General features: G+C 42.2%; 2 protein-coding genes across 2 annotated transcripts in view; both read right to left on the bottom strand.

The window, feature by feature from the left end:
- LOC116788859 (maestro heat-like repeat-containing protein family member 6) overlaps positions 1-25,422 on the bottom strand; it is a 946,858-nt gene that overhangs the window by 265,770 nt on the left and 655,666 nt on the right. The window lies entirely within an intron of this gene.
- The window catches only part of NIN (ninein), a 59,431-nt gene that overhangs the window by 853 nt on the left and 33,156 nt on the right, over positions 1-25,422 (bottom strand). Inside the window, 19 exon segments of the mRNA XM_032692033.1 lie at positions 102-215; positions 6,649-6,840; positions 9,769-9,867; positions 10,163-10,312; positions 11,006-11,185; positions 11,977-12,123; positions 13,123-13,236; positions 13,752-13,874; positions 15,074-15,187; positions 15,537-15,752; positions 16,476-16,545; positions 17,366-17,491; positions 18,626-19,663; positions 19,665-20,618; positions 21,349-21,875; positions 22,114-22,235; positions 22,565-22,718; positions 24,340-24,429; positions 25,218-25,328. Of these exon segments, the coding sequence (XP_032547924.1) occupies positions 102-215; positions 6,649-6,840; positions 9,769-9,867; positions 10,163-10,312; positions 11,006-11,185; positions 11,977-12,123; positions 13,123-13,236; positions 13,752-13,874; positions 15,074-15,187; positions 15,537-15,752; positions 16,476-16,545; positions 17,366-17,491; positions 18,626-19,663; positions 19,665-20,618; positions 21,349-21,875; positions 22,114-22,235; positions 22,565-22,718; positions 24,340-24,429; positions 25,218-25,328 (4,641 nt within the window).

Genomic DNA, 25,422 nt, shown 5'->3' with positions numbered 1-25,422 from the left:
TCACTCTAAACTTCATTCTAAGCAATGACTTGGCAGCTTTTGCCCTCTTGGCTGTTTCCAGAAGGAACGGGGACGACTTGAGGAAGACAAGGAATACTCACTTGTTCTTTCAGCTGATTCACTTTATCTTGGAGAAGCCTCTTCACAAGCCTTAGTTTCTGTTCAACATCCATCATACGCTCTTCCATCATTTTTAGAAGCTGCTCATGACCCCCCTGCAAAGCAACATTTATGTGACAATCAGTTAAAAATCAGTTCACAGTCACCAGACTATTTTTCTTTTTCCCCAGTTTATATATAAGAAAATACCTGGCACTCCACACTTCTGAGTGTTTTGGAGTCAAAATTAATAAATAAAAAAAAATGAATAAATCCTTCATGGAAGAAAAGTGTTATGGCAACACTTCAAGGACATTTGCAGCATCGCACTTGTTTTCCAAGTCAAAGTTACACTTGGAACTACCAGATCTAAGAAAAACTGATACAAAATTCAGTCTTAACCATCAGAGGCAGATCTGGATAATTTACTTTTCTTGCTGTTCAGTGCTGCCAAAGTTCTGTTGAATGTGGGAAACAAAATGCCAAGTAAAATCTTAATAGTTTCAGGAAATAATTAATGTTAAAGTCATAAGGGCATGTCTGAAAGTGTAACTCTCCCACTCCAAAGACTCCTTGAAATTGAGTAATATGCTAAAAAAGTAGGATGCTCCTATACCAAACTTGATTTTTTATGTCTTTTTCAATTAAATGTTGATAAATAATGTTTCCACACATTAGCCCTAAACAGGTTTTCCTCTTTTTCTTCAGTCAGGTGACAGTCTAATTAAAAGCACAGTAGCTGTGCCATGAGAGTTACACCAACATTTGAGTGAGGTTTTCCCAAGTAAATGAGAAACAGCAGGAATTACAAACAAGCTTTCTTGTATTTGGGAACTTTAGACATGGAGTCTTTATTTTAATGCTGGGTTTTTTTACTCAAATTCTAGGAAAGCACCAACCTCCCCAAAACCAAATGCCTTCAAACCCAAAATCATCATGGGGGGGAAGACAAATGAAAAACCGAGGGAGGAATGTTTCAGGTGGGTAATTCCTCATCTAAACCATCATAAGAAGATCCCCTTGGGGGGTTGATTGAAGTCCCCTAAACATCTGATTTCCTGTGACACCCAAAACTCTTTAAATCTGTGTATGGGCTTCTACGATAATTCATTTTTGTGAAAAAAGTTACATTAGAATCATACAGAAAACAGTTTCACAGTGGGGCTGGAGTGGATATTTTTCTAGATTAAAAAAATAAGCAGGACCTTCAAGGATTTTCTAGCCAAGTTATCATGAGTTATCCTTTGTAATTTGATTGGAATTCACAATCCTGGCTCATTATCCCACTTCTTAATGGTTGCAGGAGCCTTGAGTGAGTAGCTACGTGGAAATGAAGAATTATAGTGGTCTCAATACCTGTGGATCCCTATTTTTTGGCTCGAAGTGGATTTGAGAATGTTCTCACTTTATATTATTCCGTGTTTAATGGGGGAAAAAAAAACCCCAGCTCAAGCAGTAGAGCTTTAAGACCATTAAAAACAGGAGCAAGAAGACCTTGTCAACCATGAAATAGTTCATGGCTATCAACTAGAAAATCATAGACCTCAAAGAGGTGTTTTGCTGACCTAATAAAAGCATTAAAATTCTAATTTAATCAAGCAATTTGAGACAAAATAAAGACCACTAAGGAATGTCATCCAAGAAACGAGTGTGTTAATAGTTTTACCTTTTTTGGCACTGCCCTTTTACCTTAAGGCCACACAGAATATGTCCATGCACTATGGAAATTCTTTACTTAAAATTTATAGGTACATCTGCTAAAGAAAAGCTGAGTATCTGTGCTTAAAAACATTCCCACTACAAATCTCCCCCAGAAATCCTGGTATGACAACCCTCAAAGACAAACATTTAATCTAAAATGTGATAATTCTTCTTCATGAAGTTGAAATTATTGATGCAAGAAGACAAGAGATGTCGTGTTTAAAAAAAATTTTATTTTTCATTTACATCCGGAAAAAAAAAAAAAAAAAGGTCATCTTTCCCTGTTAAAAAGTTTATACATCTTATACAAAAATGCAGTATAAATACCCCCAGATTTTCTTCAAATCTCATATAAAATTAGTAGCATTTGGGAAAAATAGGCTCTTTCCTCGCTGAACACGCTGCACATTTTAAATAACATAAATAAAAAGCATTTGTGTGACAAATTAAAAAAAAAAAAAAGTTGTTCTTCTGAGCTTTCACAGAATAGCTTCTAGACAAATAAATAGGAGGGAAAAATAAAAATAACACCGCGGAGACTTTTTTTTTTTTAAAATATAGCTTTTTTTTTTTTTTAAGAGGAAAAGAAAAAAAAAAAAAAAGCACAGAATAATTTGATCCTCAAGCTTCTCAGCTTATGCCAGTTCATGTTTTTTGTTTTTTGTTTTTTTTTTTTGTGTGTGTGTGTTTGTTTATCATGGAAAGGGATCATAAAGCAGCCCAAGCTGTCAGAGGTGCCCGATCCTCCGGTAGGAATCTGCATGCACTGCTCGCTGCTCCGGTAGCAAGGCCTAGAGAAAGAAGGGAAGGGGGATACTTCACCCTGATATCCACATTTTTTTTTTTGTTTTCTGCACAATAAATAAGTATATTTCAAGCAAAAAAAAAAAAACCAAACAAAAAATCACACAAGCAACGCAGGACGAACAAAAACGCACAAACAGAGAGGGAACATGCAGAATATATCAGAATACTTGATATTTATTGCTTTAAATATGAGTGTTAGCCCCACACAGACCCAGCTGGGAGGATCAGGGGGCATTTTCTAGGTTTAGGGGCTCTTGAAATGGCTCATCCGGGGTTTTTCAAAAGGTCGGTGGCAGTGATTAATTGCAACGAGCAAAGCAAAGTTTCTCACAGGAAATTATTTGCCACCATATATATGTATAATCTCATATATAATCTCTATATAATACCCCCTACATTTTGGATGCATATCTGAAATACCCCCTACATTTGAGATGCATATCTGAAATACCCCCTACATTTGAGATGCATATCTGAAATACCCCCTACATTTGAGATGCATATCTGAAATACCCCCTACATTTGAGATGCATATCTGAAATACCCCCTACATTTGAGATGCATATCTGAAATACCCCCTACATTTGAGATGCATATCTGAAATACCCCCTACATTTTAGATGCATATCTGAAATACCCCCTACATTTTAGATGCATATCTGAAATACCCCCTACATTTTAGATGCATATCTGAAATACCCCCTACATTTTAGATGCATATCTGAAATATCCCCTACATTTTAGATGCATATCTGAAATACCCCCTACATTTGAGATGCATATCTGAAATATCCCCTACATTTTAGATGCATATCTGAAATACCCCCTACATTTGAGATGCATATCTGAAATACCCCCTACATTTGAGATGCATATCTGAAATACCCCCTACATTTGAGATGCATATCTGAAATATCCCCTACATTTTAGATGCATATCTAATATCCCCTACTTTAGATACATATAATATACCCTTCTTTAGATATAGATCTCATACCTTATATATATATGATAGCTTATATACATATATCATACCTTATATATCTCATACACTTTATATAAAAATATATACTGCATTTTATAGATATAAAATATATACTATATTTTATAGACATAAACCAAAATACATTTTATATCTATAAATTACTTATAAAAAGTTTTATATCTATAAAAACAATATAATACATTTCTTATGTACAAAATCTATATAATATATAAAAATCTATATCATACATATATATATATGTATATGAAAAAATAAAATCTCATCTCCTCATACATTATATGAGTGTGTATATATTGAAAAAATCTCACAGGTGGCCAAACAGCATTTGTGAAAAAGAATGTAGCCCAACTGACCTTTAAAAACCTTACAGTTCTATTTTAAATCTAATTTTAAGTCTTGCCCTCAGAGTGAACAAGCAGCTGCTCAGGGGCCTTGTGGGTCCCTTCCAACTGTGATTCTGTGAAATTTGAAATAAAGACCTGAAAAAGGGGAAGTTGAGCAGCTCTAAGTACCCTGAACAAAAATACTGGTTGGTTCTAAGAGAACTTGGGGAAATATTAACAGGCTCCCAAATGTAGTTTTTGAGCAAGGAATGTGAGGTAAAAAAAAAAAAACAAACACAGCACCAGACACAGCAGGAACAGTCACTGGGAATTCAGAAGAGTCCAGAGAGGTCGACACAGTCAAAACAGCTCAGGAGTTATAATTTAATTTAATTTAGTGAAATTTCAACATATGACAGCAGCCTTTGGGGGGGAAATAGCTCAAGAGTGACCGTAAAATGAACGAGAACACAGACCACAGCAATCAAAAAGCAATGAAAACTGCAGAGCAGGATAAACACAAAATAATTCCATTAAAAAAAAGAAAAAAAAAAAAAGGTGTGGGTGAGGATAACTTTGGACACCTCAGGATCTAAGAAGGCTGCAAAATGCAAAGCAGCAGCAAAAAATTTTACACAGAAAGCAGGGAGATAACCTGACCTTGTACTCGCTGGTGGAAAGATGGTGGAGAGGGATTAGGATGCAATCAAGGTGCTAAAATAAAGGTTTTTCAAGGTGCTAAAGGGGACATTAAAATGGACATAAACTCAACTGAATGTGAAGCTGGGAATAGGGATGGAGAAGAAAAGTCAACAGTGAGAATTAAAGCAGGAGGTGCTCACAGAAATGGCGAAATTCAGACAAACAAAAACGATTTTTTGGCCTTGTTTATAACTGTAGAATGCATGTTTTTAATGGTAATTTAGAAACTTTTCTAGCAAAGCCCATGGAAAAAAAAACAACCTGTAGGAAATGTTAGGAACCAGAATAGCCATTTACTATAAGAAAAAAATTGAAGAATTAAGTGTATTAGTGCATTGACAGCAAATATTTGCAAAGCCTCTCTGCGAGTATTTTTAAATTCATGGAGCTTTCCAGAATTAAAGCTTTTCCAGGAAATGCAGAAGTGGATTTCTCTCTGGAACTCCAAGTTCCAGGATGTGACTGGTTTGCAGATTGTTTCTGCAAAAGCAAAAATCACAAAGTCATCACTCCTAATGCAACACCAGCACATTCATCTGCAGCTGCCACTGCTGCAATATGGCTTTGATTGATTTCTAAATTAAACTGCACATTACACCCTCCATGGGATGGGACCAAGTCCATCAGCCCCTCTGAAAAGGACATAAGATTACAGTCAATTTATTCCTATTTATCCCTATATTATTTCTTTTTATGTTCTTTTATTGAAGGGACATTTTGATTTTATGCCTTCCTTTAAAAAGAACTTTTACTCCACATTTTGGAAACTTTGAGAACTGTTTACTGCATATATCATCTCCAAAATACCTTTTTTTTTCCAGGAATACCCTATTTACCATGTTCAGAGATTTTTGAGCTTCAAACTCTTGGTCTTATTATTATTTTTTAAGCTGCAACAACAACCTGAGTTTAAAATGTAAGAGGTTGCTGGTTTTTTTTCTAACATTAATAAATAGTTAATAGTATTTTATCCAATTAATCTATTTATCTAATCTAAATATAAATCTAATCTAGACAAATATCTAATCTAAATACATCCAATAATCTAAATACATCCAATCTAATACAAATATTTAGTATTTTATCTGAGTTATTTAGAGTTTTATCTTTTCCAATGAGATAAAGTTGCAATGTTATTTTAAGATGAAGTTATAATATTATTTAAAGACCTATGGCCTGAGCCAAAGCTTTAGAGATTTAGAGATTCATTAACTCTTTAAAAAAAAAAAAGGATCATTTGGCAAGCTCAGTCCAAAGCTTAATTTTTATATGGGAGATGCAAACTTTTCTATCTGTTGCCTATAGTTCAATTACAATAAATAATTCAACAATAAAAACTATAATAGTTTTACAAGCTAAAAAGAATCAAAACACCACTAAATGTGACTCTGCCCAGTGTGGGCAGTGGATGTAATTAATGTTCCTTGGAATTGGTTTTCCACAGAAATGCCAACATGGAAGTTTCTCTGTAACATTAACGACGTTCTCCAAACAAATGTCTTGTTTCATGGCCAAATCATGAAGATTTGACCTTATAAAAAAAGGACTCATTTGTTTGTATTCTGCTCTGTTACAACTGACAGAATTCCAGGTGACAAAACCAGCCCAAACTGGGATTTTATGGGATGGATCTGGTGTGGTGTATTGCTAAAAATAATAGTTCCAGACATGGACATTAAAAAAAACCAAAAAAACCCTACAGAACACAGAAAGGATCAGAAGGAGAAAAGCCAGTTGAGTGTGGATGGGAGTGGTCTGGGTTCCAAAAAAGATGAGGAGCACTTCAGAACTAAGCTATGGCTCAGGCTAAAGATGCCGAACAACCTCCCTTTGTACAGACTTCTGATGGAATGAGTTCTCATTTTCCCTTTTGAACTGGCATAAACGGAGAAGGGATCTCATCAGAACTGGGGGGGGGGGGGGAAAAAAACCAATCAAAAAAACCCCAAGACAAGTGGGTTATCCTTTAAAAGTTGAACCCCCTGGATCAACGGGAGCTTTTTGCTTTACCTGCTGCATGTTCGTGTCCGAGGGTCGACTCTCGAGCTCTTCCTGGAGACGTTGACTCCTCCTCTCTGCCTGGAGTAGCTGGTGTTGGAGCTGCAGGAACTGTTCCTTGGGCACCACGGCACAGCCTTGCTGCTGGAGCTCCCAGGAATGCGGGCTCTGGCTACGCATCCCGCTGGAGCTGGAGTGGAGCATCTGGAGAGGAGGAGGGGAAATAAAAAAAACCAAATCACCCATGGGCACGGCCGGACCTTCCGGCGACGCTCCAGACATCAGGCTGCTTCTCAGATTTCTTGTGTGCAACAGAAACGAGCCTGAACTCGGCAAGAGAAGCTCCACAGACAACTTTTTCCAAGGGAAAAAAAGATGCAGCTACATGCAGTTCTAAGGGAATTTGAGCTTTGATCCAACATTTCCGACCTGAACGATAAACAAATCCACCGAATTTCTGGTGAAACCCGTCAAGGTTCAGTTTAGGTGAGCTTTAACTTAGTCCTTCTTAATTTTCAATTTTTATTTTAACCTCCACCTCAGCAGCTCTTCTAAAAATAGCACCTGTTCACAAATAAAAGCACTGAAGTCATGCTGGTTATTTCTAGTCTTAAATTTAGGATGGGGAGAGAATATTCTCCAAGCACAACAAATTTTCAGTGCCATCTATGATGGCTTCAGCAATTTGATGCCAGCTGCTCCATTACATTCAAAATTCAATATTTAAGCCCCTGTGGATCTTTCCTTATGTTCACTACTAACTGTAGAAATATTGAGAGCTGAGGAAATAATCATAATTTTCCACAAGAAATAATTTAGATTTTTTTTTTTTAGACTAGAGTAAAATCCAGGTATGTAACTCAAAGCTGTAAGAGTTTAAAATACTAAAGAATTCCAGACCTGCACAGTAAAAATACCTGATGTTTCAGCTTGAATTTGTATAACATCAATAATTTCTTCCCCAGTTGATAAATCCTCACTTGTTGTCCCAAAACCTTTACTCTGTTCCCTTAGGAAAAGGTGTATAAGATTATCTTAGTAGTTGTAATTTCCCCTTCACCAGTGGTTTTAATTTCCTTTCACTCATGGCAAAATTAAGCCTCAATTTGGAGTCATATTTCAGTGACTGACTTAATCTATAACTGTATTTTAAAATGGTGCAGCTCTTCTGTTACCATCTCTAGATCTCTGCTGGCCCAGGCAAACAGAAAATAGGTTTATAGGTACTTCAAAATAAAACTATTTGTATTATTTTAAGTTATCTGGGGGGAGTGGTTCTCTTGAATCAACTTGTCTGGAAAGGAGCTGTTCTTATCCTGACAATATAAACAGTGAAAATAACGAGCTTTTTATGGAATTTCTTTAGGGGTTCCTGTCCTGCTGTGAAGCACACGAGTATCTAATGAAGAAACAGTCAATCAGTGTTAACAGCATCTTAAAAACCAAATACCAGTGAAACAATAATGAAAACAATATAGTCCTGCTGTGTTTATCTGTGGGGGGAAAAAAAAAAAAGGAGCAATAATGAACTTGCTATAAACTATTGGGATGATGCCAAGTGGGACCACAGAGCAGTTAATTTAGGGATACATTGGACAGTCTGGTGGAAAAGCATGCAAGTACCAGAGGTAAGGATGCAAACACCTTCAAACCTCACAGTCAACGGGTTAGTAGGCAGCCACTTTTCATTTTTTCACTTTCAAATTTAACTATTTTTTTACTTCAGTTGGGTTATTTCTCCCCATTTTTCAGGCGGCGCCTCAGGAATTTTCAGCTCCTCGGGGCACAGAATCGCACTGCACGACAGTCCAAGTGAAAAACTGACATTGAAATAAATGAATAGTGGCTCCTTTACTTAAAAAGATGCATGGGATAAAAGGAAAAACCCATTAAAAAAAAAAAAAGAAAAAAAAAAGAAAAAAAGAAATGTTTTCCCCATGCTATGGCGGTACATCAAAAATCGTTGCTCTACCTTCGCACACTATTTCAGAAAGAGAACTGCACCCTTCTCTGCTACTTCCAACCACTGAGCTCTAGCCAGGTTAGCCATGAACAAAAGGAGAACAGGCACAAAAGAGAGAGTTAGAAGGCACAAAATGTTATACACACACCTGCCTGGAAAACATTAAGAGGAGGAACAAAATCCCACGTGTTTGAAATACACATTTTAGCAGAAAACGCAATTCCCTGCTTGGTGCTTACACTGAAGGGGGTTTAACTGTGCTTGGCGTTTTCCCAAAGCTTAATTAAGACTATATAAAGAAAAGCACAGGGAATATAAACAGTCTTTTCATTAACTTGTCAAAATCTCGTACTTACTAATCAAGTTTTCACAGTTTTATAACCAATTACATCGTATATTCAGCATAATGTTTCCTATTTGCTGCCTTGATGAAAAACATGAAGTCTTTTTAATAAAGTGTTGTAAAAGCCTCATCTGTAAGATGCTCTGATTTATAGCAAAAGCCAAAATTGTGGTTTTCTTTTTTTTTTTTTAATATGTTATGTTATAAACTCAAAGCCAGGACATCAACTGAGAGACAACTCAGAGGTCTGGGCTGACCTTAAGGTTCACACTAAACACAGTTAAGCTCTGCCCATTCCAAGGACTCCTCAGAGTTATACAGTTTTAATATCCACCATAATTTGCAGCCTTTGGAAGAATCTCAACTGAAAATTTCAAGGCATGAGTGGAAACAACAGTAAAATGTATAAATTGCTGATTTATCACGATAACATAACAAGGCTTAAATTCAGCAAATCACTCCCACAGTAAATAAGAATGGGTTTCTACATTAAGAGCAGCATCACACAAACATTAGTCAGGAAATTTGAGGTGACACATTTTAGGAAGGAAGAGGGAAGTGTTTGCCTGGCCTCAAAAGCACAGAAACAAGTTTCTTTGCTATTTGCTTTTACATCTGAAGCCTTATGTGAATTATGATAAGCCACAACATTTGTCACACTCAAATCTTGGTCGTGAAAGATGAAGTTAAATATTAGGAGAGATTAGTTCTTCCAGTTTCAATCTGTTTTCTCTGTTCCTACTCATCTAGAAGTTGTTTTAAAATAAATCCACAGGCAGAGTGAGACAGGGATAAAGCCCCACAGTCAACACTGATTGAGAAGTACCTCCATTAACTGATCATCCAGCTTGACTTGTTTTTTCCTTAGCCCTTCATTTTCTGAGCTGGTTTCCAGTTCACGTTCCAGAGAATTCATCTGACTGATCTATCAGAGACAAGAGAAGTTTCCTTAGAGAAATAGCAGTTGGTTATTTCATCTGGCTTTTTTACTTTTTTCTCCCCAATACTCAAGTCATGAACCATTAAAGACAACTCAAGACTAAAAAAACAGGACTGTTTGGACACTTTTCCACAAGTGAATGTCACCCTGCAGATGCACAGGGCACAGTCAGCTCCTTGGGACGGGGTTGTTTGTTGTTTTTTTTTAAGAGACAAAAAAGCACAAAACTGGGAGGAAAAGAACGAAGTTCCAGCTTCTCACTTCACCACCCAAAACTAACCTTCCTGTTTGCAGATGACAACTCCTTCTGCAGCTGCTCACACTCTCTCTTCAGGCTCAGTTTCTCCTGCTCTATGGCTTTGACGATGCCTGACTGGCTTTGATGCTTTTGGTGCTTTAGGGAAAGGATTGTAGATTCCAGCTGTCGGATCTAAAGAGAAGAGCAAATGTGGAAAGATGTTCCAGGTGATCCAAAAAAAAAAAAAAAAAAAAAAAAAAAAATCTATTTGCACCTACTTCACCTACAGTACTGAGCAGCAATTGATTTTGGATTCACAGAGTCCCAGAATGGTTGGGTTGGAAGGGACCTTAAAGCCCATCTCATTCCAATCCTCTGCCATGGGCAGGGACACCTCTCACTAGCCCAGGTTGCTCCAACCTGGCCTTGGACACTTCCAGGGATCCAGGGGCAGCCACAGTTTCTCTGGGCAAATCTGGGGTACTTCTGACATTTTAGCTTTGAGCATCTTGTCCTCCCCTTTCCCTTTCCTTCCCTCCCTTCCTCCTCCTCCTAATCTGCCTATTGCTGCGAGCCAAGAAATCACACAAGAAGAATGCTGGGAATATTAAGAATCTTTTTTTTTAAAGAAAAAAATGAAAGGGTGTTAACTGGAAGTTGGACCAGAAAATTAACGGGAGAAGAATTAACGGGATTTTCTTTTAAAGAAGAGAAATATCCAAAGAGTGCTGTGGAGTCTCCACCTCTGGAGATATTCAAAACCTGCCTGGATGTGATCCTGTGCAACCTGCCCTGGGTTGCTCGAACAGGGGGTTGGTCTGGATGATCTCCAGAGCTTCCTCCCAGCCCCAGCCCTCCTGTGATCTGTCCCCTCGCCCCGGTTACCTTCTCCCTGGAGTGAGCCAGGTCTGTTTTAGTGCTCTGCACTTCCCTCTGCAGCCTCTCATTCTCCTGCCTGAGCAGGCTCTGCTCCCGATCCGTCGGCTGCTCCACTCCATCCCAGTGCATTGGCCCCTGCTGGTCCTGCAGCCCTGGGGAAGGCACAGCCCCTTCCAGAACCCGATTCTTAAGACAGACAGAATTGCAGGGTTAGGCCTTAAACAAAGAAGCAGATATTTCCTCTATTCAGGTGGGTTTTACGTGGACTTTTGGTACCTGCAGACTCTAAAGTCGCAGGATTCCCGTTTTCCTCCCAGCCTACACACTGTTTTCTCTCCTAAGAAACCCAACGTGCAAAGCCCAAGTGCTTCCCTCCACTAAAATCATGGATAATAACTGAGTGCAGAACAAGTGCACAGAGTTCAACACCACAAAAAAAAAAAAAAAAAGGGCAATTTGTGCTCTGTTTAGAGCAAAACAGGACTCAGTATTATATATTAGTCAGTAATAGCTGTAATTTAGTTCCTGTTGTACCATTCTGAAACAGCCTCTTTTCCATGTGGACATTAAATATTCCTTAATTACAGGGCAAACAAGCCAAATTACTAACTGAACCCATAATACCAATCCCGAGACTGCTGTCTACAACCTCCTCCAGTTACAAATCCCCATTAGTTCAGAGAGGCTGGCATAATTCTCTACCTTTCAAAACTAAGTTGGACTGGAAATTAGATCCTCAGTGGATTAGTTTGTTAATTTTTATAGTTGATAGGTGCAAATTCGTGCATTACCCACAGAATTGGGTTTTTGTTTTTGGCAAAAGGTTTCTTACAGGGAAGGATGAAAACTCAGATGGATTGACCTTTACATTCGATGCTTAAAATAATAAGTTTTCTAAAAAGTCAGTTTAAAATCTGCACATTATATACAATATACAACAATTAAAGCTATCTTTTGAGGCCCCTGAAGCCCTTTACCTTTTCACTGCTGCTCTGCAGTTGCTTGTGCAGTGACAGCACCTCTTGTTTCAGAGTTTCCTTCTCCTGCTGCGTCACCCGTAAGTCGGATTTCAGTCGGGACACTTGGAGGTTGGTGCTCTGCAGTGTTTCATCAAGGCTCTGAACCTGTAACAAGCAGGAATCAGCTTTGCTGGACCAAGATTTCCCGTGTGTGGACCAGGTGCCACATGTGTTTAGGATCTCTGATGGAAGGAGTGAAGGTACAACGCTGACAACCCCCTCTGGAAACGGTAAATTGAGTTTCTCTCTCCAGCTCCCTGACAGGAGGGTGGAGTCAGGTGGGGGTCAGGCTCTGTTCCCAGGAAACAAGTGGACAAGAGGAAAATGGCCTCAAGTTGCACCAGGGGAGGTTTAGAGTGGATATTAGGGAAAATTTCTTCATGGAAAGGGGTTGTCCAGCCCTGGCACAGCTGCCCAGGGCAGTGCTGGAGTCCCCATCCCTGAAGGGATTTAAAAGCCATGTGGATGTGGCACTTGGGGATGTGGGTCAGTGGTGGCCTTGGTAGTGCTGGGGAACGGTTGGACTTGATCTTAGAGGGCTTTTCCAACCTTACAACTCTATAATTCCAAATGATTTTCCAACTTCCTGGTCCAAGTTAGCAGCCATCCACTTTGAATACAGACAAAAGGCTGCATTTAACAGAGACACCTTCCAGCCCTGAACATTTGCTGGGATGTGCTGGAAGAGAAGATTTCCCTTGAATTATTTATTCCTCCTGGCAGCCCATGGCCAAGGAGAGTGCTCAGCCAAGCAGCCAGATGCTCACACCCCTCCTCCTGCACCAGGAGAGCAGGAGCAAAGTTTCTGCAGTATTTTAGGAACAACCAGGCAGAGTGAATTGGCAAAAGTAACTTGGCTGTGGATGCAAAAAAGCATCACTTTTTTGGGGGGGAGAAAAAAGTCCCTTGTTCCATTTAGAAGTTTCCTCTTGTCTTAAGAACATCACTCTGAAAGCCCATCAAGGCAGCCACTCTCAGCTGCACCACATCTTTGCACACAGCAGAAGGGGGTTTTAGTGAAAGAAAGCACTATGAAAGATGATCAAAATGCTTTTTATCTAGGGTTATAACAAATAAACAAACAAACAAATCACTATTTTCTACCTTTTCTTGTGAGATGGTGAGCTGTGCTTTCAGTGCCTGACTCTGCTGTTCCCAGGATTTCTGCTCCTGCTTCAAGCTGCTAATTGCACTCTCCAAGCAGCTGACTTGAGCTACCTGCAATGAGATTACACGGGGAAGCCTCACTCAGGATTTTCTCTAACTCAGTTTGACTTTGAGGGTTAACCCAGAGGGAGCTACAGCCACACAAAGAAAGCAGAAAAAAACCCCTCTCAGCTCCCAGCCTGAATTTCCACACAACGGGATCATTATTTATAGTGTGCACATGAGCTACTCTGCCCAAGTTCAGAGTTACAGTATGTTAAAGCTGCAATAAAAGTCCAAGAACACTGTCTTCCTTGTCCTGCTGCAGTATTTATACCCAGGCCTCTCTTCATTGCAACGTTTGGAATTTTCTACATAATCAAATTACAGTAAAGCTCCAGAATTTAAGATTTCCTCTCTCAGACCAGCTAGGAAAAAAAAAAAAAAAAATCAGGCAGTGGCAATTCAGCCTTTATCTGGTTTGAGGGTAAGGAAAAACAAAAGATCCAAAGTAGTTTTACAGGTTATGGTGACACAGATAACGACATAAGAATTTTAAGTGGTGTGGGTTTGGAGTTCTTTCTTACCTTATCAATACATCTGTTCAGTTCCTCGCTCAGGGCTTCTTTCTCCTTCTGCAGCTTTTCATTTTTCGTAATTAAGCTCGAAACTTCATTTTGGAGGTCAGAGAGATCAGGGCATCTGGGCAGCTGTGGAAAGCAAACCCCTCACAGTTGCGTTTCTGTGCTGTTGCAGAAGTTGGCAAGCAAGTCGTGGGATCATGGAATGGTTTGGGTTGGAAGGGATCTTTAAAGGTTCATCCTCAACTAGGTCAGGTTGCTCCAAGCCCCGTCCAACCTGGCCTTGGACACTTCCAGGGATCCAGGGGCAGCCACAGCTTCTCTGGGCAACCTGTGCCAGGGCCTCCCCACCCTCACAGGGAGGAATTTCTCCCTAATATTTAATCTAAACTGACATGTGTGAAAATACATGGAGGGAAAACCACTGTACTGCTGACTTCTGATCCTTTTCCCAGCCGAGCACTCTGCCTTCTCCCAGGCTCTCCTGCCTCTCCTCACTCCATCTCCTGCCTGTAATTACATCCAGCCACAATTCACTCATTACTGAACAGGCCTCAGCTGCTTTTGCTTTTTAAGACCATTATCAACCCCGAGCACTGGGTGTCTCAAATGAGTGGTTTGCACAGAAAATGACTTTGTGGAGCCCTGATCAGGGAGGTGACTCATTTCATTTGTAGCCTTCATTATCTGTGTTTATTAGCATATATTTACAGCCAGTTGAACTGTGCTTATACAGGAGATAACTGAGCCCTCCAGGAAATTATCTCCACCCATATCTCCAGATGGATTTAGCAATAGGAATTCTCTCTGAGAGGACATGCTGGAAGAGCTCAGCCCTTAAATGGAGCTGTATGGGTATCACCAATTACACAGAGAAATGTTCTCCTGTGGATCCCATTTGCCCTGTCTATTCCTTGATTAGAGCTTTAAATCTCTGTGCTTACCAAAGCTTCTCCCTGTAGATCCACAACTGCCAAAAGACTTTTGGCAAAGTCTAAGTGAGCCCAATCTCATTTGAACAATTTTGCATTGTACCCAGAGACTGTTTCAAGAGTGGTTACATTCCCTTACTTTTATGACCTTTCTTTAAAGAAATTAACTTTTCTCAACCCAGAATACAATAAAGGATGGTGAGAATTATCTGATAGCACTCAAATGGAATCACAAAATGGTTTGGGTTGGGAAGGATCTTAAAGACCATTTCATTCCACCCCCTGCCATGGGCAGGGACACCTTCCACTAGCCCAGGTTGCTCCAACCTGTCCAGCCTGTCCAGCACTTCCAGGGATGGGGCAGCCACAGCTTCTCCAGGCAATAGGATACCATACCTGTTTTGTCTTCTCCAGCTCCTGCTTGAGGATGTGGTTCTCCTGCTCCATTAGATGAGCTTGAACCTTCATCTTTGACACCTCCACCTCCAGGGATGACACCAGATTTGAGGACTGCAAAAAGCAAAGGGCTCAGATTTCAACTCAGGAGACTCACAGGGTACCAAAGGTTAAGCAGAGGATGCTGCAGCCAGTGAGAGTGGTTAGAGCTGGGATGGCACTGGATGAACACAACAGCCATGCTGGGAAGTGCAGGGAATTATCTGGCATCATTTTCAAGGCCAACCCGCACACTTTTACCTCCAGGCTTTTGGCTGCTGCCAGGCTTTACTTCCTGCTCCATGCAGGAATGTTTAAGCCAGAACTTAGCAAATCTCAGTTCTGAAACCCCACACACATCCCAAGACAGGGATGCCCATTCCATAGCACCCGGAAGTCCAATTGTCCCGGTATAATCCTGTACCTTTCTTTTGGAGTTTTCCAGTTCCTGTTTCAGTACCAGTCTCTCCTTTTCCCATTCTTCCAGGGTACATTTTCCCTCTTCCCTCTCCCTTTGCTCGAGCACCCTTGCCAGCTGTTGATTGAGATCCTGCACATCTGCCTGATTTTTGGAGTTCCTCTGGCTCAGTTCCGTATTTTCAGAGTCCAGCTGTTGGTTCCTGGTCTTCAGATCTGCCACCTGAGTGGGGACAGCAGTGTCAGCTGTGACTGATTTTCCACTGGGAACGAGGTTTTTAATATTTTCTTTCTATTAAGGGGATTAAAGATCTGACAAGTGTCACTCCAACAGTGACTCTGACCAGTTAATTGGCCTTAATTAGACCAGTTATATCAGTCACCCAGCACAGCACTGTCCCTCCTTCCCTTTGCCACGCTGATGTGGATTTTGAAGGTTATCCTAGTAGGTTGTTCTAAGAAGAATTTTACTCAGCAATACATGAATGTAAAAGCTACTTAAACCTTCTACTTTGGCCAGCATAACAAACCACCCTTAAAATAAAAGTAGCAATCACATGGATAACAGCTGGCAGCATTCCTAGAACCAGCCAGCTGGGAAATAAGCAGAGGCTGAGTCACATCAGCTCTATTTCCTATTGGCTACTGCAAAGCATTACCCACTAAGACTACAAAAGAAAGACTTAAACTTTACATTTCTATGAAATAAACTTTCCAAGTTGACTTTGGAAAGGGCTCTCAAGCCTCTGTGAGCTGGATAATTACAGCTGTTGTCTTCTCAGCAGGTCAAACAAGCCTCAAATCAATCCCAAGGAGGTAATAAGAACAGTTATCAAAGTTTAAATTTATAAAATGGTCATTTTCCGCCGCCTTTGTGACCATCCAAGGAACAGTTTTTATACAGTGATGGTTTCTAGAGAGAAGGTTCTGGGCTTTGACCACACACCTGCTTTTTCAGGTTCTCAACCATCTTCTGTACAGCCACTTTCTCCTTCCTCACAGCCTCTATCTTTTGCCTAAGGAAAAACAAAAGCTCATTAACATTAAAATCGCTTATTAATATATTAATTAAGATAGGATAAGAGGACACAGCCTCAAGTTGTGTCAGAGTTGGACACCAGGAAAAATTCCTTTGCTGAAGGGGCTGTCAAGCCCTGGCACAGGTTGCCCAGGGAAGTGGTGGAGTTCCCATTCCTGGAAGTGTCCAAAAAAACGTGTGGATGTGGCACTTGGGGACAAGGTTTAGTGGTGGATCTGGCAGTACTGGGTCAATGGTTGGACTTGATGATCTTGGAGGTCTTTTCCAGCCTTAATGATTCCATGATTTTAAGAATGGGCTGTTTCTTAGCATCGTCAAAAACAGTAATTCTGGATATTTATTTATTGGCTCAGCATCACTGCTTTACATGAGTTTGGCAAGAATTCAACCCTCAAGGTGCCCCATGGAGGTCTTTTCTAGAAGAGAAGAATAATCCCAGGATCATGGATGGTTCTGTACTTATCAGAGACCAAATGACTGGAATAATCTGCCACCCTGCCTTTGCTGAAGCACAAATAATTGCATCAGGTCAGCTCCTCAGTAGGTCCTGTGCTTGTGTGTGTTACTGGGTCATCTCAATGCCTACAGCTAAGCCTGGCTTCTAGGACTGGGCAGGGAAAAGGATGAGGAATAGCCTGTCAACCTGCTGGAGATTTCCAACAGCACCATGACATGAGCCCATTTCAGATTTGTAGAATATGTCACACGCGAAGGAGCTCGGAGAGAAGGGACAAACCCACTGCACTGCAGCAACAGCCTGAAGGCATCACTGGGTACGTGCCCCACGGAATTCTCACCTCATCTCTTCCCTGGATCCGTTTAGCTCCCTCAGCTTCAGGCTGGAAGCACTTCCTTCCTCGTTTAACAGAGTCACCTCGTTTTTCAGAACGGCGTTTTCTTCTCGGAGCTTCTCGGCCTCGCATCTGGGGCAGAGGGAGGAGACAATGAGAACAGTTCCTGTATAACAATCCAGGGAGGAAAAAGTTCCCCCAAGCCTGAGATATACCTGTAATGCTTCAAAGCAAAGCTACAGTTGGCTTGTTTTATGCATAAATGGTATATTCATATTTCACGTTTCTTTAGTAAGAGCGCTCCCCAGCTCGTTAAAAAAGGGGGCTCTTTTGGCATGTTTTTGTACAATTAAAAATCTAAAAAGCTTCTATATCTTCCAGTCCTTAAGTTACAAATAGCTTCACCCCACAATATGGAGATTGCCAGGAAAGCAAGCTGTTTCCCCAACTGGAACTCAGAATTCTGGGAACAGCACTGTTGGAAAGTGCCTTTTCTCTCCTCAGGCGACTGTACAGAAATAACTTAGCCACAGTACAACACCTGAAAGAACAATTTCCTGCAGGAAGCTGGTGCTGAACAATAATTAAGCCACTTGTAGCCACTTTATCCACAAAAAAAAAAAAAAAAAAAAATCCTTGCCGAAATACAGCAGTTAAAAACAAGTAGGTAAAACCTATGATATTCTCTGTGTTATAATGGTATTTACCATATCAAACATCTAACTGGGAACAAAAAGCCACTACAATTCTCTTGAATTAACTTAAATATTGAGGAAAAGCAGAAGCCCTTTGAGCATTTCAAATTACCATAATTCTCCAGTATTAAGTGAAATACTGTGGAAAAATAGGAGCAATTTCAGCATTCCGAGCAACACTCAGGACTAGAAGGGAACAAACGGAGTGAAGTGATATTAGTAAAAGCTAAAAGCAATCTGGAAGTGTTACCATGGATTTTGGACATGGAAATACAGGGGTTTCTGTATTATAAACTACACAATGTGATGGTGACTACGTCCACAGGACAGCTGGCAGGTCGCTCCTGGTTTACCACTCGGGTTAGGTCGTGGTCAGGGAGAGAAGCCACACACATTTATTTATTTATTCCAACGGTGGTTATCCAGGATTAGAGGAGTTAGGAGTCCATGGCACTGCTTGCTACTCAAGAGTTAGACTAGAGTGGTTAATGCAGGAGCCGTGCAGCGTGTGGAGCGGTGGGTGGGATCGGGGTTAGTGTGGCTACGGCACGTCGGTGCAAGACTACGTTACCTCAGGATATCAACCTTCTGCTGCAGCTCAGTGCACGTGCTCTGCAAGCCCTGTGTCACCACGCTCCTCTCCTCGCCCTCACGGTGGAAGGACACGGAGTTTGGGATGCCCGGAGCAGCCGCCTTCTCCTCCTGGTCGGGCTTTTCCACCAACGCCCCTCTCGCTGCGCCGTCGCTTTGGGAATGGTCTTGTTGACCTGTGAACGCTGTGGGATGTTCTTCCAGCTTCCCACCACTCGTGTCACTGTGCAGATCTACGTCTTGTTCTTGGACATCTTCCAATTCTGTGATGTTTTGGAGGAGCTGCGTGTTTTTCTCCTTGAACTCGACGCTTTCCAGCTCGCTTTCTCCCCGTTCGCAATGAAGGCTTCTCAGCCTTTCCAGGTTGTCTTCTAGCACTTTATTCCTTTCAATTAACTGTATCATTTCAGCTTTCAGATCCTCATTTTCCACCTGAATTTCTTCCTGCAGTGACAGAAGTTCAGCCTGTGCCAGGGATCTGTCTTCCAACTCTTCAACTCTTTTCCAAAGCTGAGCTATAACGCTCTTCAGGTCACCATTTGTTGATCCAGGAGCGTGATCCAACAGAGAAGAGGCTTCACTCAGTTCTTCAGCCTTTTCAAGCTCAACCTGCAGCTTCAAAGCATCAGAAACAACCCCTTTATTTTTGGGAGCTATTCTGCCATTCAGAGGAGGAACCTTCTGCAGTTTAACATCGTTGTGTAGCATTTTTGCTCTGGGAACTTTCTCGAGATCCCTCTTTTTCGGCAGCAGAGGCACCCAAGAAAGCAGCTCTTGGTTCCTGTCACAATCCTGACTGCCATCAGCATCCAGAGCTGCTTCACTTCCTTGTATCCAACATCCCTGTGCCTTGAGCGTGTGGCCGCCCGCTCTGGCTTTCGCACATCCTTCCTCCAAATCTGAATCCACCTCTGTCAGATCTTCCAGGTCTGTACTATCAGCCTCCAAAGGTGGAAGGACATTTGAATCCATTCCCTTCTCTGCATCTTGACAATCACTGGGCAACCCTTCAAACTGGATCCATTCCCTCTGGTTCTGAGCCGGAGTCGGAGCAGTCGGGACTGGGAGGTCGTTCCTGCTCCACGGCTCGGAGCCGGTGCTGCAGCCTGAGGATCTGGGCAGCCATCCTGACATTCTCCTTCACAGCCTGCTCGTGCACCTTCTGCAGGTTTTGGAGAACTTCTGCATCATCCCCCAGAGGTGCTGTACCAGGGCAAGAAGCAATTTTGCTCTTGGCTTTTGCGTACTCGCTCTCCAGGGCCCGGTAATGGCTTTGTAGGGCGGAAAAACCACGCGCCTCCCACTGCAGTTTCTGTATTTTCCCTTGAAGGGCTGAGATTTCCAAACTCATCTCTGCCTTTTCTGTCTCTGCCCTTGCACAAATGTCTTTGCTTAAACTCTCCAGAGCAAGAAGTTTGGAGTTGAGCTCCTCTTTCTCTTGCTTATACTCACTGTCCAGTCTCTCCAGCTTTTGCCTAACCAGCTTCCCATTTTCCTCCACCATGGATATTAACTCGTCTTTGTCCTTAAGCTCTTTTTCATGGTCGTTTTGGAGCTGGGCTATCTTCTCCCTCAGCTTTTTCTCCTGCTCCTCGGCAGCACTCCTCAGGTCTCGCAGCTCCTTCTCGAGCTGCTCCCTCTCGCACACCAGCTTGTTCACCTCTTCCTTGAAGTTCTTCTCCAGGAGGTCTCTCTCCTGGGTCAGGGCAGAAGAAACGGCCTTTTCATTTGCCAGGCTCTCCTTCAGGTGCTCGTGGGCTTCAGCGACCTCCTGAGCAATCTCATCCCTTTCAAACTCCCACTGGGATTTCTCCTCCCTTTGCTGCTCAGCGAGTTCACGCAGCTCCCGCTGGTAACGTCCTTCCAGGCTTTGGAGAGTTTCTTCATATTTGTTCACGAGTGTTTGTGTGTCCACAGAAAACTGAGTTTGTGCATGAGATGCTCTTCTGTTATAGTCACTTGCCATTTTATTCCTAAACACGGTTAATATAAAATATTACTAAACTCTGGGCTACCTCAAAGAGATTCAAAATGGCTTTTTGAATAAAACAAGCTGGAAAAAAAAAAATCCCTTTTTCACTGAGTTTTGTACTACTGCATGGGTGTTTCTGAGAGATAAAGTTAAAATTGAGGCAATGTGGTGAAACTTCAAAACGGAAAAGCTTTGGAAAAGTGTAACAACTCACAAAATGTCCTCAGAAAAGGTTTCATGGGCAGTGTGTGCCCTTTCTGTTCCTGTGCTCAGATTAGTGGGGGTAGATGTTTTTACCCTCATCTCCCTCGTCACCCCAGGATGGTTTTAGCTGCTTTTGACACGTGATGTTGGCTAAAAAACCATTTCCCAGCCATCCCTTTCTTTCTTCAGCCAAGAACTCTGAAAACCCAGATGTTTTAGAAGGACAAAGCAGGGATTTGTAAAGCACAGGGATCCTGAACAGAGTTCAAGTTAATCACGCCTGGTTATGCTTTAACACCATTGCTGCCTCTGGGCAAGCTAAAAATTAATATAAATATCCGCTTGAGAAAGGTCAGAAGGGGAAAAAAAACCCAAAACCCTGGTGAGCAGCCCAGTGTTGTGGAATAGAACAGGGAACAGCAGTGTACGGTCAGAACACTTGGAATTAAGTGTCATGGGTTCACCTGCACTAGGCCCAGCTTGGCCACCACGCCAAGCCACGGAGGTTCAGCACACCAGACACTCACCTCTCCTCCTCCAGCTCCTGCTCGTGCTTCCTCAGCAGCTCCTGCTGCAGCTCTTCCTTCTCCAGGGTGTGCACCTCCGCCAGCCTCTTCAGCTGCTCGTGGAAGCCGCGCTCCAGCTCTCCCTTCTCCTCCTGCAGCGTCTGCACCAGGACTCTCATCTTCTCTTCCACCCAGACACCGTTCTGAATCAGTTCTTCCCGTTCCCGGCCGAACTTCTTGTTCGCCTGCTCCAGTCTGGCCCTAACGTCCTCTTCGTGCTCCTGCCTCAGCAGTTCCTGCAGGTTGGCTTTTTCCTCCTCAAAACACACTTGTAACTTGTTTTTCTCGTCGTTGTGTTTGCAGTCGAGCTCTTCCTGCTGTTCCCTGAGCGCTGCTGCCTCTCCCTGCAGCTCTGCTATTCGATTTTTGAGGCCAGTGATCTGCTTTTCCATGACATTCATCTCTTCAGAGTACTTCTTCCTCATATCCTCTTGCTCCTTTTCCCAGTGGGCTTTTGTCTCGTCCAGCTGCTTTTCATAGTGGCTCACCTGCAAAAGGAAAACAGGGTAGGTTCATTCATCTCCCACAGAATATTCTACAGAGATGTTTTCCTCAATATTTCCGTATCATAGTTTTATATATTCATTTTATTAAACATTTTGATTTACACATCATCATCTTATATTGATTTCCCCCGCAAAGCTTTATTTCTTACTGGGATCACAGAACCCCAGAATGCTTTGGGTGGGAAAGGGACCTTAAAGACCATCTCATTCCAGCACTTACTGTGTCTTCAAGCTCCTGTTTGAGGTGATGTAGATCCCTGTGATGTTGCTCCTTCATTTGCTCAATGGCCATTTCTGCCTCTATGCTCATATTTAGTGGGTTACAGTCTTCTGAACCAAGTCCTTTAGAAATAAAAATTAGATAGCAATAATTTATATTAGAATAAAAACATGACATAATACATAAATATATAAAATTCTTAACAGAATTATTTCATCAATTTAAATTTGTTTAGGCAGCTACTTGCAGCTCTCAAATTCCCATCACAAACGCAGACAAAGTGACTGAAAATATTAATTTCGGCTTTAAATACAATCCAGCAGCCATATTCCAAATTAACATTAAGTATCAAAATAGAGGTGGTGATCAAGTCTCACTGGGAAGGTTTTTATGGAACTAAATCATAAAGCCCTACAACACGGATCTTGGTCCTAGTGGAGATGTTCTTTACCTTGGTCAGGCTCGATCCCGCTGTTGCTGTGACTCTTCACATCGATATCAAACTCTTCCGAGAGGGAATTTTTCAGGGAAGGCCTGAGCACTTTACCCTGGGCACGGTACTCCTCCAGCTCCGAGTGCAGCTCATCGATCTGGTCCTGCAGCTCCTGAGAGGGAGGAAAGGGAGATCTGAGTGAAAGGAACCAAAGCAGCCGAGCATCCAACCCATCAACCATGAGACATGTAGGTGGGAATTACAGTAGGGAAAGACTTGTCGGTAATCCATCGTGCCATAGTCATCCTCCTATCAGCAAAACAACAAGGGGGAATGGCTTCAAACTGCCAGAGGGCAGGGTTAGATGGGATATTGGGAAGGAATTCTTCCCTGTGAGGGTGGGGAGGCCCTGGCACAGGTTGCCCAGAGAAGCTGTGTCTGCTCCATCCCTGGAAGTGTTCAAGGCCAGGTTGGACGGGGCTTGGAGCAACCTGGGCTAGTGGAAGGTGTCCCTGCCCATGGCAGGGGGTAGAATGGGATGGTCTTTAAGGTCCCTTCCAACCCAAACCATTCTGGGATTCTATGATGATTCTATGATGCAAAATTCTCAAAGGTAAAAGTTTATCGTGCTCCAGGCACCTTTCACTTGATTCCTTCTTCCTGTGACCTTTTATTAAACAGCAGGAACCTTTACAAACAGCCAAGAAACACCTCCTCAAACGCCATCTACTTGAAAAAATAAAAGAATCGTATCAGAAGCAAGAGATCAAATCAGGAACGAGATCCCCTCGTTGCTGCATTTCCCATCTGGTACTTCTGCCCCTTTGCCAGAAGAATATCCCGAGTGTTTGTGCCAAATGCCGTGCACTCTGCTCCATGAACAGCAGTTATTGAGGGAAATAACTCCCTGAATGTGTAAACACAGAATTCTGCAGATCTGAAGAGGCTCAAAAAGCGAACCCTGGGTAGTGATTTATATCAGCCCTACTCAAAAACAGAACAATCAGCTGCGTATCAAGAAGTGTCAGTCCAAAACCTATTCCCAGGCAGTTTTTGCTTGTAAACTGCAACTTCCCAAGAGAGCTGTTTCTGATCAGACAGCCTTGGGCAAAGGCAACCCTTTCTTAAATGAAAAGGATCATGCAGAACAGATCATAGAACCATAAAATCCAAGACTGGTTTGGGTTTGGAAGGGACCTGTAAGCCCATCTTGTTCCATCCCCTGCCATGGGCAGGGATACCTTCCACTAGCCCAGGTTGCTCCAAGCCCTGTCCAACCTGGTCTTGGACACTTCCAGGGATGGGGTAGCCACAGCTTCTCTGGGCAACAGATGAGCTGGTACCACTGCAGGCTTCAGAAAGTAGGTATGTAAACAGATAACCTGCAGGTTCACCTTGAAGAAGTCTTTCAGCCGTACAAGATTTGGGGAGGAGAAAACAAACTTTCCATTCTCAGTTTTATTTTAATAAAACACCAGTGGTTTGGAAACCAGCAAGGTGTGGATATATCTGATTTCTGCTGCAAGTTCCTGCAACTCTGAATTCCCAGGGCTCCACAGACCCTTTCCCAGCCCACCCTTGGGGCACCTCATCCTCTTCAGCTCAGCCTCTGTGGGAAGAGCTTTCCAAGCCCCTCTGTGCTGCTGTTTGCAGTAAGGATGTGGCACTTGGGGATCTGGGTTAGTGGTGGCCTTGGCAGTGCTGGGGGTATGGTTGGGCTTTTCCAACCTAAATGATTCTGTGATAGTCTTGGTGAAGAAGGGTGTCAGGTCTCAGCTTTGGGCTCCACTTACTCTGCACTGCTGCTCGTACTCGCTCTTGATCTGGGCCAGTCTCTCCTCCTGCAGGAAAAACTCTGCACTGTTGGGATCCAGGTCACCAAACTGAAACACATGAATGGGATCCAGTTACTCACCCACCAAACAGCCCAGCTCAGCACAGCATGGATGCCATTCCTGCAGCCCATTCCAGCAGTCCTGCAGCCTCTGCCTCCTCCCCTTCTATTTTTCATTTTAAATAAAGAAACTCTACTTCCCTGCTAGTGGGAAACAATGAGCAACCTCCCTCAAAACACTGTCTGCCACCACAGTTCTCATGCTCTCTCTGATTTCAGTTTTCTAGTTTAGCACATGCACATCTCTGTACAATAAATAATCCCAAACTTTCAAGTAGTCTGGAAAACAGATGCTGGGTGGGAATCCCAGTGTATGAACATTTGTCTATGGATGCACAAACTCAAATGCCTTTGGAGAAGCTGATATTCTGATGAGTTTAAAGCAACACAGCCATGATCAGGCATTCACTTTGATTTTTCACATTATTTCAGCAGAGATGCCATATAACACCTAACTCCTCATGGATCCACTTCCCTGGAAAGGACCTGCATGTTGGGTTTATCCAAAATTTTGCACTGAGGAGGGAAAAAAAAAAAAATCCCCGCAGATCTGCAGGATGATTGCTTCATTCTGAGGCTTCCTACTTTAATTAGAGTAAAATTACAGCTAAGGTGGAGCATCTTTAATTCCTTTAGCTGGAAGGCAATCCATGTCACCTTGGTCCCACCTGGATAAGGACCCCAGGAGCCTCTGGCTGTCACTTAAACTGGCAGCTTGAGCATAGAAACTTAAAAGGGATTTAATTCTGGAATCCCACGGGGAAAAGGAGGATTTACCTTCTCAGCCAGGACGTTTTCCAAGTTCCTCTGCAGTTTGCTTGCCAGACTTTCACACTCGGCCAGTTTCTCTCCCGTTTCCAGCAGCTCGCTTTCCAGGCGGCTGTTTTCCTGGACCAAACAAAAACCCCCCCACAACACCCTCAGCATTTGGAGGAGGAAAATATAGGCTTGTGTTAACTCATTTGAAAAAAAAAAAAAAAAG

Source organism: Chiroxiphia lanceolata, chromosome 6 (genome assembly GCF_009829145.1).
Source record: "Chiroxiphia lanceolata isolate bChiLan1 chromosome 6, bChiLan1.pri, whole genome shotgun sequence".
In the NCBI taxonomy this organism is placed as follows: Eukaryota; Metazoa; Chordata; class Aves; order Passeriformes; family Pipridae; genus Chiroxiphia; species Chiroxiphia lanceolata.
The sequence above is the reverse complement of the archived record's forward strand: the minus strand, read 5'-3'. Positions and strand labels throughout refer to the sequence as shown.